This window comes from Mya arenaria, chromosome 9, assembly GCF_026914265.1.
Source record: "Mya arenaria isolate MELC-2E11 chromosome 9, ASM2691426v1".
Classification (NCBI taxonomy): Eukaryota; Metazoa; Mollusca; class Bivalvia; order Myida; family Myidae; genus Mya; species Mya arenaria.
In genome coordinates, this window is record NC_069130.1 from 61,881,313 (window position 1) to 61,901,508 (window position 20,196).

Consider the following 20,196-nt stretch of genomic DNA (forward strand, 5'->3'; position numbering starts at 1 on the left):
CAGTTTGACATTATCCCCATTTGTCTGTGTCCTAGTTTGACATTATCCCCCATTTGTTAGTGTCCAAGTTTGATATTGTCCCCCATTTGTCAGTGTCCCAGTTTGACATTATCCTCATTTGTCAGTGTCCCAGTTTGACATTATCCCCCATTTGTCACTGTCCAAGTTTGACATTGTCCCCCATTTGTCAGTGTCCCAGTTTGACATTATTCCCTTTTGTCAGTGTCCCAGTTTGATATTATCCCCATTTGTCAGTGTCCCAGTTTGACATTATCCCCCATTTGTCGGTATCCCAGTTTGACATTATCTTTTTTTGTCAGTGTCCCAGTTTGTTAGTTTTCCTCTTTGTCAGTTTCTCACATTGTAATTTTCATTGTTTGTCAGTTTTTAAAATTACCCCGTTTGAAAGTTTTCCTTTTTGCCAAATCCCCATTTGTCAGTGTCCAGGTTTGCATTGGTTCTCCAGTTTTTAAATTTGTCAGCGTTTGCATTTTGTCAGTTCCACCATTTACCAGTTTCCCTATAATATTATGTCAGTTACTCCATTTGACATTTTCCCCCATTTGTCAGTGTTCCAGTTTGACATTATCCCCATTTGTCAGTGTCCCAGTTTGAAATTATCCACTTTTGTCAGTGTTCCAGTTTGACATTATCCTCATTTGTCAGTGTCCCAGTTTGACATTATCCCCATTTGTCAGTGTCCCAGTTTGACATTATCCCCATTTGTCAGTGTTCCAGTTTGACATTATCTTCATTTGTCAGTGTCCCAGTTTGACATTATCCCCATTTGTCAGTGTCCCAGTTTGAAATTATCCACATTTGTCGGTGTCCCAGTTTGACATTATCCCCATTTGTCAGTGTCCCAGTTTGTTAGTTTTCCCATTTGTCAGTTTCTCACATTGTATGTTTTATTGTTTGTCAGTTTTGAAAATTTCCCAATTTGAAAGTTTTCCTTTTTGTCAAATCCCCATTTGTCAGTGTCCAGGTTTGCATTGGTTCCGCAGTTTGTCAATTTGTCAGCTTTTGCATTTTGTCAGTTCCACCATTTACCAGTTTCCCTATAATATTATGTCAGTTACTCCATTTGACAGTTTCCCCAATTGTCAGTTTTCTTCTTTTACAGTTCCCCCATTTGTCAGTTTCCTGGCTTGTCAGTTTGAAAGTTTCCCGGTTTGTCAGTATCCAATTTTCCTATTTGTCAGTTTCCGTAGCTTGTCGATTTCACCATTTATCAGTTTTCTAGTATCTCTGTTTGACAGTTTTCCGATTGTCAGTTTCCCAGTTTGACAGTTTCAAGCAGTTGAAGAGAAATGGATAGGACACTAAATAGTCATATGACCTTTGACCTCCTAAGTATAACCTTGCTTTTGAACAGAACTGTTTGTAACATCCGCTCATCTCAATATGCTTAACAATTGCGGTCAGTAATTTCAAAATCCTTCCAACAGTTCAAATGATATCGACATGACATGATTTGTGACAGACAGACAGATGGACAACTGACAACTGGAGCAAAACAAATATGTCTTCCCATTTATGGGTGATAATAATAAAATTAATAACAATAATAATAATATGTTATTTAATGCCAGGAATTGTCCCCCTACCCTTGTAGTCCCTGTGTGTTCCATAGGCAAACAGGTTTAGCAGATTGAAGTAGCCTTTTTGGTCACCAGTGGACAGCTGAAAGAGGACATGGGTCAATTAACTAAATTTTGTTAAATACAATTTGCTCAATAGGCATTTTCCTGATGAAAGAAAATAGCTCAATATAATGAGCTAATCTTTTTTGTCATCATATACCCAACTTTAAATAAGATTCTTGTATCTTATATTACTTTACATCAACGTATTACTGTTTCAATACATCTACATGTTTATGTATTTAAATCCGTTAAAAATTAGCCCATAGTCCGAGTGCAAGCCAGGCCTTCACAAGTCCTTCAGTAGTAAAATGTTTGCTTGGGGGCTCAGGGCTTTTTCTATAGTACCCACTGGTCCGACTATCGGACCCATTCCCAAAGCAAAATATAAGATATTTTTCCCAATCTTCAGAAAAAAATCTCAATCAAATTTTATTTTTTGTAGAAAGTCTTTTTACCTGTACTGGGTCATGATAATTGAACTTGGAAATCATTGATTTTCATCACATTCAGAGATCAGTATGAAATATAAACTGTCATGATTTATTGCAATAGATATTTACACCCCAAGGATTGATATTTTTTGGGTCTTTTAAAAGGAAAATAAACTAATATTAAATCATTTCCTAATTTGCAGGAGACTAGACAAACTGCTCCAAAGGTTTGTAATCTTCTCAGATGTCATCCCTGAGGTAAAGATCTGTACGTTTTAAAGGCATGAAGCATTTTTTACATTATTCAACAACTTCTTTCTGACCACTGCAAAACTTTACATTTACATTATTCAACAACTTCTTTCTGACCGCACTGTCTTGAAATAGTGGTATGTAACCAAATTAATTTATAGTAAAATAAAAGTCGATATTAAAAATGTCACAACGCATGAATACATTTTACCTCAAGGGTATTATTTGTGCAACATTTTTTTCAACACGAAATGTCTTCAAAACTTATTATAGGTCCATGCCAATAATAAAATCAAGAAATCATACCGGAAGTTTAGATCTTGTTGCAGAATCTTTGTCTCGTAAAACAAGCAAATGGCTACATGAATAGGTTAATCTAAACCTTATTTATATTTGTAGTTTACAGTCAGTAACGGCAGTAGCGCTTGGCAAGTGATATGCCATGCTGAAATATTAAAACAACCGCATATGAGTATATATATTTTGAGAAAAGTAGTTGTGTTCATATTAAATGAAATCTAGCGGGACATGCTTGACTTGCTAAATATATAGTCATTTAATATTTATGATGTACTGAGATGTTTGCATAATGAAAAAATTGAAAAAAAGTAGTAATAGTTATATCATAATTTAGAGTCGTAAGTCAATAATCAAAAACAAAAACATAATCCTGGCTTAATAAAGTAATCTGCATTAACGGTCATACGGCTTTTACGGCGTGGCTAAGAATCATCTCATGATTATCTGCAAAGATGATAAACATGTCATTTCCGCGATTCTTGTGAGTTGGTTATCCGTTACGTTTCCAAATGACCGACTGGGATGTCGTCTAGGGTAATAGAAGGAAAGCCACGTTAAGGTTGGTCATTATGAGTCTATTAAAATTGCGTCGCCCTCATGCGGTAACTTACGATGGGAAGCTCTGAGATCACGGAGATGACGTTGCATGTCCCGATCTTTTAGTGGACGTGGTACTTAGTGTGCATGTCCCTGCAAGCAATATTTATTTAAAATTAAACTGATTTTGTTTTAAAATGATACAAACACAAATGCACTGGTTTGGAACTGCCAGTGCATAGTAAATTCATGGCATGCTGGTCATGTTCATATGTCTGTAGTAATTATCACCAATTCGGTATATAGAGAATAAATGCCTTTGGTCAAAACCAGCATGAACCATGATGCAATTCTCTCATCTCTAGAATGATAAACATATGCACTTATTTGCAAATTTCACAATATATCTTTTTGCATAATGTTAAATATAGATGCATGCATATGAAGGCTCTGCTAAATGATTTTACAATTTGTGAAATATTTTATCTAGCTAGCCTTTATCTAAAATTCGGTTGACATTAAGAACTTTTGCTTAGCAAATCATCTATTTCATGGCTAATTTATATATAAGGGATGTTACTCTTTTGTCAAGCGAAGGTTAGAGACAGCCCTTCTTTAAATACAAAAATGAGTTGTACTCAATCGATATATACCTAGGTTTTCTAAGCCACTTTCGTTGTTAGCATAGTTCGACATTCCTTTTGTCAGTCAAATGACTTTCACTAAGTTCGTTGGCACATCGTATCAGCTTGGCTCTGTCATTCTTTTGCGTGGCACTACTATTCATTATGCCAATTTAAATCATGAGTTTTTCATGAGAATGTAAGTGGCTAAAATTTTGATGACAGGCATTTCTTGTCTTGGTCTTTCAACATCACATCTGGTCAAAGGAATGGAATAGACAGAGGCAAAGCTGTTGGTTATATGCGGTGGAGGATAATTAGGGGTAACACACCAAGCCCCAATTGAAATTCTAGAACCGCCCCTGCATATTGTAGTGGTACCAGTACACTAAATTATTTAGTTTCAGAATTCAGCCGGTTCAGGAACACACGATTTATCGTTAGTTTGAAACTGTTTCAAACTTTCAGTGTTTGACTTGGTTGAACATTCGTTTCATTTCCTTTTGTTCACTTTCATGATAAGCGTCATTGAAATGCTTCGTAAGATAAATAAGAATCCATATGTTTTACTCGTTATTTTGGTGATAAACCATGTAAGTGAACTTGAAGCCTCAGAAAGGCCATGTTTTAATTGAATTGTCGCGGACGCGGGAGTTGATATGTCGATTGACTGGCTCCCGTTTCATATTCTTTCTTTATCAAACACGAGAGGCAATACAAAGGGAAGCAACTACGCACTTAAAACAACGTCAAGGGAAGCAAGTCAATCGAGTTTTTCGTAAAATGCGTAACAGGGGGTAGTTTGAAACAAAACTGCTAGATAATGAAACTGACTTATACTCAATAATAGCTCATATTAAATTTGAAAATTATCAATCTTTATATCGTTACGTAATAATTAAATGTCTAATATCAGTTCAGTTCTACTTTAAGTTCTGAGTCAAGACGGCCGTAATAAGCTTCTGTACATTTTTTTAATACTGCAATTCGACTTGACTTTTTGAAGTGTAAATGCATGAATAAACCAAACTATAAAACTCGCATGTAGATGAAACTTGTATATATAACCATTTAAACTTTTATGAACGATTAAAGTTACATGTTAACAAAACGTATCGCATTTATCGAGATATTTATTCAACCTTGGGCGATTTCGTTTACGGAAACCGTTTTTACATCGTTATACATGTAGTTTAGTGTAAAATGTATATGAAATGTATGTTAAATCACTCGAATCTCTCACGTATTACAGTGAAATTTGGATACGCTGCGATATATACTTTTAACTAAAATGATAACAAGAAAAATCAAATTGTGTACTTTTGTGTTTTTATTAATTGCTGTATGTTTGGGTTACGCGCTAATGGCAATAATACTTCGAATTGGAGGTAAATATGTTTATTCATTATTTTTTTTCTGAAAAGAACAGGCGTTTTCTGATCGATTAGTTCAGCCGTGCTTGAAAAGTTCGTCTGACATTTCCGATGAATCACGCAAAACAACGCGCATAGTGGTATTCCTTTTATTTTTAAAGCTTATGAGAAGGACATTTTGATCGAACAAAACCGAGTTATTAATTTTATACAAACACTTTTATAACAAAAATAAGGTAAATATTCTGAAAACCGCTGTTTTGGAGAATCGTTTTGGCGTCAATATTTTACTAGAATTCTTACGCGTCATGACGTCAGTAAACAAACACCGCAAGCGCTTTTAGTGAAATGTACAAACTTTCTGCGTTGATTTTCACCATATGTCTTAATTCAATTTTCTCTTCACCAACCACAATATATTCAAAAGCAGTTTGCAAATACATTTCAGATAAAGAAGTTATAAGCACAGAGGACGTCCGGATGAATTTTAGAAATACATTCAATGAAGCATCATACGAAATATCTCCGGAGTTATTCCCAAATATGACGTTTCCATTTTTCGAAGCTGAAATGCATGAAGATTTTCCAACACTAAAGAATGCTGCTCCGAAGATTCCGCATATTTTTCATCAAACATACACATCGGAAAAGATCCCTACTCACTACGTTCCTATGATTAACTCCTTTCTCGAGCTACACCCAAATTGGACCTATTATTTCTGGACAGAGGACTCTGCCAGAAGGCTACTAGCAAAGAAATACCCATATTTTTTACCGGTATGGGATGGCTATAAAGATTACATGAATAGAGCAGATGCTCTAAGATATTTTGTACTTTATGAATACGGCGGTGTTTATACAGACTGTGATGTTAGGTGTTTACGCCCATTGGACAGAGCTACTTAAGTGTTTTCCGCAATCCTACCCATTGAACCGTTTGAACACAGCATGTTCCGATTGAAGATGCCGTTCCTGACTAACAACGCTATCATGATGAGTCGCCCTAGACACCCATTCTTTAAGCTTTTGATGGACAGTCTAAAATCTGCGAAAGACAGGAACGGGATACTGGTCGTTGCAGGGCCTGTTTTTGTCAACCGTGTATTTGTAAAGTACAATAATATAAATCAATTCGCATTTAGAATATTCAAAGATATTCCTTCAGTAAACGGATTAGTGCCATACAACCTACAAGAGATATCAAAATACCCAATTACTCATGAAAACCATGTCTTTGTTCCGAATACGCACTTCTTTCTAAATACGCTTGCTAATAGATTTGATGACGATGGTGTTATTAGACTGTGTAAAGTTATTCTTGCAAACAAAGCGTTTCAGATTGATGGTAAGAACACGTGTAGACAGAGCAACTTCACAAAACTATGCGTGAATGAATACAATGCAAATCCTGACATGTGGAAAAGAGGATGTAATGAACTGGCCAGACGAAAATCACGTTCCAAAGAAGAACAGTTTAGATTTACTTTTACGGAACATATGTGGTCTAATTCGTATGATAAACCACAATTTAACATAACTAAGACAGTACACATAAACACTGTGGTACCTAAGGCTGTTATTTTCATTTGAAGTAAAAAGCATATCCTTATACTTCACGTGACTTTTCAATGGTACATTAATAAAACCGTTACACTATTGAGTTTTCAATAATCAAAAGTGTATTAGATAATGTTTATCAAAATCGTTGGATACAGATATTAATTATGAACTTCGATACGCACAACGACTCACAACGAAACCCTAGAGGCTTAGGGTAAAAATGAATGGTTGAATTCTTAACTCATTCATACACAGTATTTCTATAATTCAAAACTGAGGATAAAATAAAATTAAGTTTAGCAACTACATTACTTATTGTTCGCCAAACCCTTAACCACTTCAACTTTTATCAGTCTTATTGTGTTTTGAACATTTTTTCTTTAAAATATTGAATTGCATGAGCCGCATTCCAATCAATCTTCCTGGCACGTTATATGTTTTATAGTGAGCCTGTGAGTGCACAGGTATTACCTGTATATAATATCAAACGTAATATTAATACAAGGAGGGAACTTGATTTATTTATTTCTACCATTTCTTTACTGGATATATTGTGTAATTGTATTGACAAGTTGTGAACTCATGTTCAATAAAATAACTTTAAATCTTACTAATGTAAACACACACAAGGGAGCAAATCAGTTAATGGGTTATAATTTTATATGTTTACGTGACATCACTTCCGGGGGCAGGATAAACCCAACCTCAAGACATGGGCACCTTTTTCATAGGGAAAACCCAGCCCGGTGAAATAAATTAACCCTTTTTAAATGAACGTACATGACGTTCCCTCTTATACAATTTGGCTCGCTTTTCTGAAAAACGATGCTAAAATATCAATTTATACTACTTAAGGCATATAATGAACAGAAGATTGTACGTCTCAGTGTAAGGCATATAGAGAACAGAAGATTGTACGTCTCAGTGTAAGGCATATAGTGAACAGAAGATTGTACGTCTCAGTATAAGGCATATGGTAAACAGAAGATTGTACGTCTCAGTGTAAGGCATATAGAGAACAGAAGATTGTACGTCTCAGTATAAGGCATATAGTGAACAGAAGATTGTACGTCTCAGTGTAAGGCATATAGAGAACAGAAGATTGTACGTCTCAGTGTAAGGCATATAGAGAACAGAAGATTGTACGTCTCAGTATAAGGCATATGGTGAACAGAAGATTGTACGTCTCAGTGTAAGATCGCAATATAGAGAACAGAAGATTGTACGTCTCAGTGTAAGGCATATAGTGAACAGAAGATTGTACGTCTCAGTATAAGGCATATAGTGAACAGAAGATTGTACGTCTCAGTGTAAGATCGCAATATAGAGAACAGAAGATTGTACGTCTCAGTGTAAGGCATATAGAGAACAGAAGATTGTACGTCTCAGTGTAAGGCATATAGTGAACATAAGATTGTACGTCTCAGTGTAAGGCATATAGTGAACAGAAGATTGTACGTCTCAGTGTAAGGCATATAGGGAACAGAAGATTGTACGTCTCAGTGTAAGGCATATAGTGAACAGAAGATTGTACGTCTCAGTGTAAGGCATATAGAGAACAGAAGATTGTACGTCTCAGTATAAGGCATATAGTGAACAGAAGATTGTACGTCTCAGTGTAAGGCATATAGTGAACAGAAGATTGTACGTCTCAGTGTAAGGCATATAGTGAACAGAAGATTGTACGTCTCAGTGTAAGGCATATAGATAACAGAAGATTGTACGTCTCAGTGTAAGGCATATAGAGAACAGAAGATTGTACGTCTCAGTATAAGGCATATAGTGAACAGAAGATTGTACGTCTCAGTGTAAGGCATATAGTGAACAGAAGATTGTACGTCTCAGTGTAAGGCATATAGTGAACAGAAGATTGTACGTCTCAGTGTAAGGCATATAGTGAACAGAAGATTGTACGTCTCAGTGTAAGGCATATAGTGAACAGAAGATTGTAGGTCTCAGTGTAAGGCATATAGAGAACAGAAGATTGTACGTCTCAGTGTAAGGCATATAGTGAACAGAAGATTGTACGTCTCAGTGTAAGGCATATAGAGAACAGAAGATTGTACGTCTCAGTATAAGGCATATAGTGAACAGAAGATTGTACGTCTCAGTGTAAGGCATATAGTGAACAGAAGATTGTACGTCTCAGTGTAAGGCATATAGAGAACAGAAGATTGTACGTCTCAGTATAAGGCATATAGTGAACAGAAGATTGTACGTCTCAGTGTAAGGCATATAGTGAACAGAAGATTGTACGTCTCAGTGTAAGGCATAAAGTGAACAGAAGATTGTACGTCTCAGTGTAAGGCATATAGATAACAGAAGATTGTACGTCTCAGTGTAAGGCATATAGAGAACAGAAGATTGTACGTCTCAGTGTAAGGTCGCAATATAGAGAACAGAAGATTGTACGTCTCAGTGTAAGGCATATAGAGAACAGAAGATTGTACGTCTCAGTATAAGGCATATAGTGAACAGAAGATTGTACGTCTCAGTGTAAGATCGCAATATAGAGCACAGAAGATTGTACGTCTCAGTGTAAGGCATATAGAGAACAGAAGATTGTACGTCTCAGTGTAAGGCATATAGTGAACAGAAGATTGTACGTCTCAGTGTAAGGCATATAGTGAACAGAAGATTGTACGTCTCAGTGTAAGGCATATAGGGAACAGAAGATTGTACGTCTCAGTGTAAGGCATATAGTGAACAGAAGATTGTACGTCTCAGTGTAAGGCATATAGAGAACAGAAGATTGTACGTCTCAGTATAAGGCATATAGTGAACAGAAGATTGTACGTCTCAGTGTAAGGCATATAGTGAACAGAAGATTGTACGTCTCAGTGTAAGGCATATAGTGAACAGAAGATTGTACGTCTCAGTGCAAGGCATATAGATAACAGAAGATTGTACGTCTCAGTGTAAGGCATATAGAGAACAGAAGATTGTACGTCTCAGTATAAGGCATATAGTGAACAGAAGATTGTACGTCTCAGTGTAAGGCATATAGTGAACAGAAGATTGTACGTCTCAGTGTAAGGCATATAGTGAACAGAAGATTGTACGTCTCAGTGTAAGGCATATAGTGAACAGAAGATTGTACGTCTCAGTGTAAGGCATATAGTGAACAGAAGATTGTAGGTCTCAGTGTAAGGCATATAGAGAACAGAAGATTGTACGTCTCAGTGTAAGGCATATAGTGAACAGAAGATTGTACGTCTCAGTGTAAGGCATATAGAGAACAGAAGATTGTACGTCTCAGTATAAGGCATATAGTGAACAGAAGATTGTACGTCTCAGTGTAAGGCATATAGTGAACAGAAGATTGTACGTCTCAGTGTAAGGCATATAGAGAACAGAAGATTGTACGTCTCAGTATAAGGCATATAGTGAACAGAAGATTGTACGTCTCAGTGTAAGGCATATAGTGAACAGAAGATTGTACGTCTCAGTGTAAGGCATATAGTGAACAGAAGATTGTACGTCTCAGTGTAAGGCATATAGATAACAGAAGATTGTACGTCTCAGTGTAAGGCATATAGAGAACAGAAGATTGTACGTCTCAGTGTAAGGTCGCAATATAGAGAACAGAAGATTGTACGTCTCAGTGTAAGGCATATAGAGAACAGAAGATTGTACGTCTCAGTGTAAGGCATATAGTGAACAGAAGATATCGCGATACCGCTTTGAAACGTCGACAAAATTACTATGTATCTCAATTTACAAGCCAAATTAATTGTGTAAGAAAGCAAATAACGTGTTAAGTGTTTGTTTTCACTTCAACAGAAAGCGACTCCAGGTCAAACGGACTTGTGACAAAACGATTATACCTAAAGGGTCAGCACAGCAGGAGATCACTGGGGTTTAAACTAATTAATTGATACTCAACCTCACACATTCCCAAACACATGTTGTCTTTATGCATGTATATTAAAATGGTGTAATGTCAATTCTGAATGGCCAATTAGGGATTTGGAATTTTCCTTTTCTGAAAATGGTCGACCATATTATCTTCTTTAATGTAGTAGTTGGAGCAGCTGTCGTAGTAGTAGTAGTAGTAGTGGTTGCCGTAGTGGTGGTTGATTTGGTGGTTTCAGCTGCAGTGGTTTCAACTGAAGTCACAGGGGGTGTTGTCATCTTGATGGTCCTGTAGCTCGAGCGCCCCCGTCCTCATTTAGAGATGGAACACTTATATCTCGTTTAAGCATAGAGAATAGATGTACATAATCGTTATGTGTATATTTAAAACTTTTTTTTTTATTTAAGGACAAGTCTAAAAACACAGAACAGTGTAACAGTGATTCTGGAATTAATCAAGATGCATGCGTAACAATAACTTTTCAGTCAGTTAAAAGTATTTTAAAAAGTGACATAACCTATGGATTGCTTATCAAACACAATTCAAACATATTAAGTCAAGGGAGTAAATTAATATGTCCAAGCTTTGTTTAAAACGATTTACTCATACTAATATAAATTACGACTGACTGGTCATTTTTGAAATGGTTTGCAATCTTGTTTTACATGTCATAGTGTTTTTTTTTTATTGCAGCAATATTAAAGTGATATGTTTAAATTGTCAACACGTATTGCACAACCTGTTTAAACCCAAATTTAAACCCACTCTTTCCATCCATTAACCCTTTTAAAGAAAAAAAAAGACACCAAATGTATAATTATTTTATGACGGACAATATTTACGATCTTGTTAATTAGTTGATAATACGTGTTAGAATAGTATTCGGTTAAATAATTGTCTGTAAAGAAACACACCTAATGATGTATTCGCTCTCAACGTCCTCGTCAAAGAAATCCACCAATGTCTGTCTTTGATGTTCCATCAGCGTAGATTCTAAAATATTATTGAACAAAAAATAATTCCGAATGCTATGAACAAGTACATTAGCGTTACAATGCATTCAAAAATAGTTAAACATCTTGTTAGTGGTATGGACTTAGTTTTGATACTAAAGCTGCACTCTCACAGATTGAACGTTTTGACAACTTTTTTTTATTTTTTTGGTCTTGGAAGGAGCCAATTCTTGCGAAAATCCATGGAAACCAGTGATACAAGACTGCTGACAGAATTTTTGACCCGCATATTTTTAAATTTAAGTTCAATAATTGATGTTTTATTAATTTTCTTAAACCGTTAGTAACTGTTTAAGCCATAAAACATTAATTTTCGAACGGATATATGAAACTCTACGATCTGAATTTTTTCAACCATCTTATATCATTGATTTGTAGATATTTACACCAAAATTTGCTCTTTCCAAGACAAAAAGTTGTCAAAACGTTCAATCTGTGAGAGTGCAGCTTTAAAACATATAACGGAATTTATTGTTCCATGGCATTTTTAGCTTTTGTATCAACTTCGAGGTCAGATTTGAATACAGGCTTTTTGAATATGGGACAATATGAACAATTCACATATTAAAATATGCTAACAAACTTCAACTCTCTAAACGTATATCGTATTTATTAAAAACTATGTGCCATTCTCAATATTGTCTTTAATGATATAACTCGAAGTATAATTATATTCTGTTATAAATTCTAATAAATGAATCCGCACGTAAACCTCCTTTCATGTGTATTTTTTTCACCAAAAGTTCTTTTGATCTAGACAAATTCATGTAACAGCTCAAATACAATAAAATTTGGGTCTCATGAAATGAAAAATACGTCTGCTGTTAGGCTCGAATAAACGACCGTCGGTTTATAAGCAAGGTACGCAACCAGTTGGTGTAAGGCTCGAATAAACGACCGTCGGTTTATAAGCTAGGTACGCTAACAGTTGGTGTAAGGCTCGAATAAACGATCGTCGGTTTATAAGCTAGGCTCGCTACCAGTTGGTGTAAGGCTCGAATAAACGACCGTCGGTTTATAAGCTATATAAGCTACTAGGTGGTGTAAGGCTTGAATAAACGACCGTCGGTTTATAAGCTAGGTAAGCTACCAGTTGGTTTAAGGCTCGAATAAACGACCGTCGGTTTATAAGCTATATAAGCTACTAGGTGGTGTAAGGCTTGAATAAACGACCGTCGGTTTATAAGCTAGCTCGAATAAACGACCGTCGGTTTATAAGCTAGGCTCGCTACCAGTTGGTGTAAGGCTTGAATAAACGAACGTAGGTTTATAAGCTAGGCTCGCTACAAGTTGGTGTAAGGCTTGAATAAACGAACGTCGGTTTATAAGCTAGGTACGCTACCAGTTGGTGTAAGGCTTGAATAAACGACCGTCGGTTTATAAGCTATGTAAGCTACCAGTTGGTGTAAGGCTCGAATAAACGACCGTCGGTTTATAAGCTATGTAAGCTACCAGTTGGTGTAAGGCTCGAATAAACGACCGTCGGTTTATAAGCTAGGCTCGCTACCAGTTGGTGTAAGGCTCGAATAAACGGCCGTCGGTTGAATAAACGACCGTCGGTTTATAAGCTAGGCTCGCTACCAGTTGGTGTAAGGCTTGAATGAACGAACGTCGGTTTATAAGCTATGTAAGCCACCAGCTGAGCTAGCTCGTAAACGTGTTTGTCGTTTAGCAAACTAGAATATTGTTATACTTATCGTTATACTTATACATTTTCTTGAATCATTACGACGCATTAAAGATAAATATTTTCCCACCTCAGATAAGTAGATCCAAAAATTTGACCATGCTAGAAATTCTTTTCTCTCACCTCAGATAAGTGGATCCAAGAATTTAACGATTCTAGAATAAAAGTATCTTCCATGGCCGAGAGTGTAAGGCTCGAATAAACGCGAGGGTTGGGATGAACTTATCTTAAACGAGCGGCTATGGTAGATGAATTTCTAGCATGGTTAAATGTTTGGATCTACTTATCTGATGTGAAAGAAATTCCTATCTTGCCCACGGGCAAAGATAAAACAAGTACCCGTATGGAACTCCTTTTTTATTGTTACAACAAAATTACCTCCCTTGTTGAAAACCGTCGGTAAACCTCTTTTCCACAAAACACCAACGCTTGGGTCGGGATGAACCTATCTTACACTCTTGGCCATGGAAGATACTTATAATCTTGCCTACGAGCAAAGATAAAAACAAGTTCCCGCATTGAACTCCTTTTTTATTGTCATCACACAATATCCACCCTTTTTGAAGACCGTCGTCTGTAGCATCATGGAAACTTTGTCTTGTGGCATTATTTAGAATCCTAATTGTATTTGTGGCCTCAAATGGCACCATAGAAAAGTGTTTACGCTCTATTCAAGGAATAGTGCTGCACTCTACTCATAACTATTTCAAGAACGATTTGACTATAAACATAATCTGAATCACTGCGCGCATATCCATGAAAACCACGAATTATCACATATCCATACGGATTTTTTTTTCACTAGGCACAAAAGAGTTCCAACAAAAAAATACAGTTTTACCTTATTTTGTTTAACTGAGGTGGGAGAAAATGCATCGACCATAGCCGCTCGTGTATGATAGGTTCATCCAAACACTCGCGCAAGGTGTTCTGCGATAACTCGGTAAACCTCGTTTCCGCAAAACACCCTACGCTCGGGTTGGGATGAACCTATCTTACAATCCTGGCCATGGAAGATACTTAAATAATCTAACCTCGAATTCTTTGTTTTTTTACCATGACAAACAATTGTTGCACTTTACCTTAAAAACGGAGAATAATTTTCGAATTTAGTTCGTATTTCAATAAATGCATTATCCATAGTAAAGTTTGTGTGTCGATTTTTCTTTATTTTTTGACAAAAGCGTAAGGAATAACAACTTACTTGTCCGTCCAATGTAGCAGCTGTCCATTACAACCAACAGAGTAAAACTTGTGTAAATACTTTTGATAAACATGGTCATTATTTCAAGAGTATTCGAGGAGCAATGACAAACAAGTGTTGTCAACTTACATTACTCTCAATATATTGTAATTCATCACAAAACCTACTGTTTAAGTAATGGTTTAAAAGATGGTAGTATTTTAATTACCATAATAATTAGCCATCTGAATCGATCTTCTCATGTGTTGTGTTTCAATGAACAAAATTAATTGTCTTTTCATTTCTATTTTAAAAGTTAGGCGAACTAGTTTAATTGATTGTTTTGGATTATCCGATCCTCTTAGCATTTTTGTTCCAGTCCAAATATTGTTGACTAAGGCGTATCTTTATTTCCAGATCGAAGTGATTACTTCAAAAAACACATCTTGAATAGAAATACCAATTAATTATGATTAATGGGAAACAATAATGCACCTCAGTGTATACTTATTACAGATCGTAAAACATGCAGATGAAATAAGAACACAAACATGCATTAGTGCATTCGAACACAAACATGCAGAGGACATTAAAACACAATATACAGGGTGCATTCGAACACAAACATGCAGAACCCTTAAGAAAATGAACAGACACAACATATAAATGGCATAAGAATACAAATATGCAGACTTCATCAGAACACAAACATGCAGAGGACATAAGAACACAGACATTCAGAGGACATTAGAGCATTAACATGTAGAGAACATTAGAACACAAACATGCAGAGAACATTAGATCACAAATATGCAGAGGACATTAGATCACAAACATGCAGAGGACATAAGAACACAACCATGCAGAGGCCATTAGAACAAAAACATGCAGATGACATTACAGCAAAAAAACGCTGATGCGATTAGAACAAAAAACATGTAGATGACATTACAGCACAAAAGCGCTGATGCGATTAGAACAAAAACATGCAGATGACATTACAGCACAAAAACGCTGATGCGATTAGAACAAAAGCATGAAGAGGCCATTGGAACACAAACATGCAGAGGACATAAGAACACAACCATGCAGAGGACATTAGAAAAAAAAACATGCAGATGACATTACAGCACAAAAACGCTGATGCGATTAGAACAAAAACATGCAGATGACATTACAGCACAAAAACGCTGATGCGATTAGAACAAAAGCATGCAGAGGCCATTGGAACACAAACATGCAGAGGACATTGAAACACAAACATGCAGAGGACATTGAAACACAAACATGCAGAGGACATTGAAACACAAACATGCAGAGGACATAATGACATAAATGGGAAATATTAAAATTATTTACAACGAAACATTTAAACGTTTACCGTGAAATCAAACAGATTTACAGTTTCTTTTTAGGCTTGCCAATAAATCAAACTAGGTTTCAATCCATCGCCCATGTAACGTTTGTTACATTTTCTAATAAATCAGTATAAAGTAGGAAGTTCGGTATGCGATATCAATTGTTTACCGCTCTGCATCGATATTCACGATTATAGATTTGTTTACTGCTATGAGAAATAACGAATGAAAACATAGAAAGAAAACTCTTTACAATATGGTAACATGTTCAATTATATTTCCCCATAATTCAGTCTTTTACGGTTTTAAATCTGAAATATAGGGTTTTTTTTCAATAAGGTTTACCGAGATGATATTAGCTTAGTAATTCGTGATTGGTTTAACCAATATCAATTTAAGACAGTAATGCATAAATCAACAGCATTGGAATTGATGAACACAGAAAAATAATTAAAACTGAATTCAAATATAATAAAGATTAATGCTAACAAAAGATCATCAGAACAATTGGTGTCTTTTTCATTATTCGTGATTGAGTAATCACTCAAAGTCCATCAGGAGTATTCATTTGTATCATGTATATTAATGACAATGTTTAGATAGAACTCGGTGTGGGTTTTATTAAATACCAAATATTAACAATGGGCATAATACTTTAATTCCTTTCCTTGTTTACAGTTTTATCATAGTAGACAAACAGTTCCTTATTTGATTTTTGTTATCGTGGAAAACATTTCTAGAAACAAATCAAGTTCTTTAATTTGAACAGGAAAATAAATGTACTTTATAAAATGTTTGATGGAAGGTAGAGTGTCATTGAAATAGTTGGCATGATAATTTGTATGCTACTGGTTTTACAAAGTACAGAAATTCCTCGAAAATCAATACGGAAACCCCCTTATAAAACGGGTTTAATGTTGACTACAGTACGTTAATAAAAATATGTTCGTATTTGATGTTGGTCTTATTATAATCTAGGAATTGATCAATCCTCAGTTGTCAATCAATCTATCAGATGACCAATAAAAGGACGTTGCATTGTGAACAAATAAAAGGACACGATAACATTTTCCATTGGTATAACACAGCCATATGTTCCTAAAAATTGGCTATAATGCATTTGTCCACTGGTCAACTATCTAGCTAAACGAATGGCACGGTATATTAAATGACGGTTCTTTACAGTGAATAAAGTGAATTATATACGACCATAATTTGACCACAGTTGACATTTAATATCTCTTAGGATTTCTCAATAGTATCAACAAAGTGGAAACATACCATCATGGATAATCTGCGCTTGAGGCATCCGTGCTACCTTGTTGCCGTATTCTGCATGTTTCTTCTAGTGCCCACTTCAGAAGGCAGCCAATACCCTTATATTCCGTGCTTTGGTACGGAGGCATACAGCGTTGGTGTAGTTTCAAGTACAAGAGTAAACCGATTCAAAGCTGACCAAATATGCAAGGATAATGGTTATTTGGAAGGACTAATAACATCGCCTACGTCTTCTGGACTTTGGAGTTACATATACAGCTCTACTATGGGGAAGAATATAACGTCGAGTTTAACATTTTGGGACGGTAGAGTAAGTTGGTATAACAATGTTGATATAACAAGAGATAACAACACGTCACTCCCGGTTGGAAATAACACAGACAGCACAAAAGACGTGGAAAAACAATGGAGAAGCTGGTCAATGACACTCTGTTCTGTTATCAGCATGAACAAAACGATCGACAATAATTTTAGACCATGCGATGAAGAACATAATTTTGTATGTGTTAACAAAACAGGAGAAGAAGTGAACTTCAAAGTTTATAATTCGTCAAACTCGAAATACGTTATTCCAAGGTACAAGTATTTGGTCGATAAACCTGAATCCAAGCATTTAAGCATATCAAATATATCGTTGTGTCAGCAAAGCTGCTGTAAAGATCACAGATGCGTTGCATTTGATTTTTTCGATGTGAACGATACATGCAGAATGAACATCACAGCACCGATATATTACTACATAGAAGAAAACATGGGTAAAACATCTAGAATTTCTGGCATAAAAACTAATTGCCATTTTAAAATTATCCCCACAAAACTTAATACTGTCGAGATCAGTAGTAATCATGATACACTCAACCAGACTATTAGCCAAGACGAGTTAGAGGAAAAAGTTGCCCAGCTTGTTAAAACTCTAACAATTCCGAAAAATTCGACACTGAAATACCGACAAAGACACTTCAGTAGATACGAGCAGAGAGCTCTTCCAGCGGGTATTGTAGCAATACTTGTCATAGCCTCGACTTTTGCTTTACCGATTGCATCTGATATTCTGAGTTGGTATCAGAAAAGGCAAGAGCGCGCAACGAGGTGCAGGATACGCAGAAAAGCGAGACAATGTCCAAATGGAATGAAGCTGCAAGAGCAGGAAATTGCGACAACGCCTCATTTTGATAGGGGGCGCTCAAATCAGGAGAACTTAGAAATGGTGACGAGACCTAAAATTAATATGGAACGTCGTTTTGACAGTAAACGTTTATCTCTCCCCACATAAAAGGATTTTGCGTTTCTTAGTAAATGACGTTTTTGATCATAGAACACGTTACAATAACACATATTATAATGTTTACCAGCCATTGCACGGCTGTCGACAGCTGTCTATCTTATACGTGGGATATAGATAGAATGTCTTTTACATCCAAACATGTTTGATGGCTTGAATTTTTCCAACCAATTGACATCAGATTACGAGCATTCTCTAGTGGTTTAGATTAAAGCTGAAGAGTGTACAATTTTAAACAATCGGGATTCGCATAGTCCACCTCCGTTTGCACATAAGGTATGCGTCACTCTAGTTCTAAAACGCAATTATTGCATAAAGAAATAGAAGCAGTTATATAGTTATTGCATTAAAGGGGCACACAACTGGTTGATGCAAACATTCAGGGTGTTGTTGTTGTTGTTGTTAATTTAATGCAATATTATGTTTTACTTATTTCGGTTTAATGATCAAAACGCAAAAAGCAACATATTAATGTACAGAAAAATATATTATCTACTGTATTGGCGATTTTAAATGGGGAATTTGAGGCCACGTAGCTATTTATTGCAAATAATTTACAAAGGCTAATAAGGAATATACAACATTAAAATTGAATGAGTTTGACATATGAGATAAACATCACATTGTATTTAAATTTAAAAATAAAACCCACAACGAATTATTGAAACTTCAGTGATTGATAGTAAGTAGGAAATTCGTAAAATTAATAACTTCATTAATGTTTCATTTATATTGATAAAAAGGGTACATACTGATTAAACGGCAATATGTGATGTATAGAATTTATCTTCAGTACTTAATAAAGTGGTGAACTAGAGCTCTTTTCCGAATATTTTGAAACAGTCCTCGTATATATACATACATGTTAAAGTTATGTTTAGTTTTAAATATTCATTGCAGGATTCGCGTTGACTTTCTATTGGTTAGTCCTCGGCTCCATAGTTTAAGGTCACTGCTCGCACTACATCATGATTGGCTCTGTCAATTTCAATATTGAAAAAAATCGTTGTTTTAATCAAATGTTTGTTTTGCGTCGCATTATTGTAACCTGATAAATGTATGTAAATATATAAAAGAATCTGCGATTTTTTTCAATACTGAGATTCAATAATTAGAAAAGCCAATCATAACGTATTGTGAGCAGTGACCTTAAACATGTAGAGCCGAAACTATCTATGTACTTGTTATGTATATATGTACGTTGTCCCTTTACTGAATGACGTCGTGACGTGTGCAAAAGTTTAAATATTCAAGATTAATTAAATACTGTAAAGGCAAAAAAATCAATTCGAGGAATAATACATAACAATATGCGAAGACCGAAACATAACAGAGGTTACAAGGAAGCATCCCTCTAGATAAACATGCGATTGCTATGGCACAAAGACTACAGTGATTCATTCACATCAATCTTATCATGAACAGTGACTTCTGTTCATTTGAGAATCCTCATAAAGTATCAATAGCACTCTTCTCTTTCTCTCTTTCTATTATCATGTAAATCACTTTGCTGATTAACGCTGCATATATGAATAATACGTTTGAAAATTGGACGTCCGTAGAAAAAGGAATGTGGCTGAATTCTGTTTTATTATCCTGACATAGATATTTGTTTAGCCAAATATCACATATTTCATATCCTTTTATTGAAATAAACAGGATATCTACGTCACCAAATATTACTATACAATTCAACAAAGAGAAGTAAGACAAAACTGAAAACCGTTATTTTAGATAATATCGATTTCAATTAATAAATAATTCTAATTTTGAACTAGTTAATTCGAATATATTAATTGTAAAACAAAACGAGAAAC

The 20,196-nt window shown here is 35.5% G+C and overlaps 1 protein-coding gene across 1 annotated transcript in view; it reads right to left on the bottom strand.

The window, feature by feature from the left end:
- Window positions 1-1,578: 1,578 nt before the first annotated feature.
- The window catches only part of LOC128246247 (globin-2 A chain-like), a 31,024-nt gene continuing 12,406 nt past the window's right edge, over window positions 1,579-20,196 (bottom strand). The window contains exon 5 of the mRNA XM_052964439.1: window positions 1,579-1,683. Coding sequence (XP_052820399.1) covers window positions 1,579-1,683 — 105 coding nt within the window. The remainder of the gene's footprint in view (window positions 1,684-20,196) is intronic.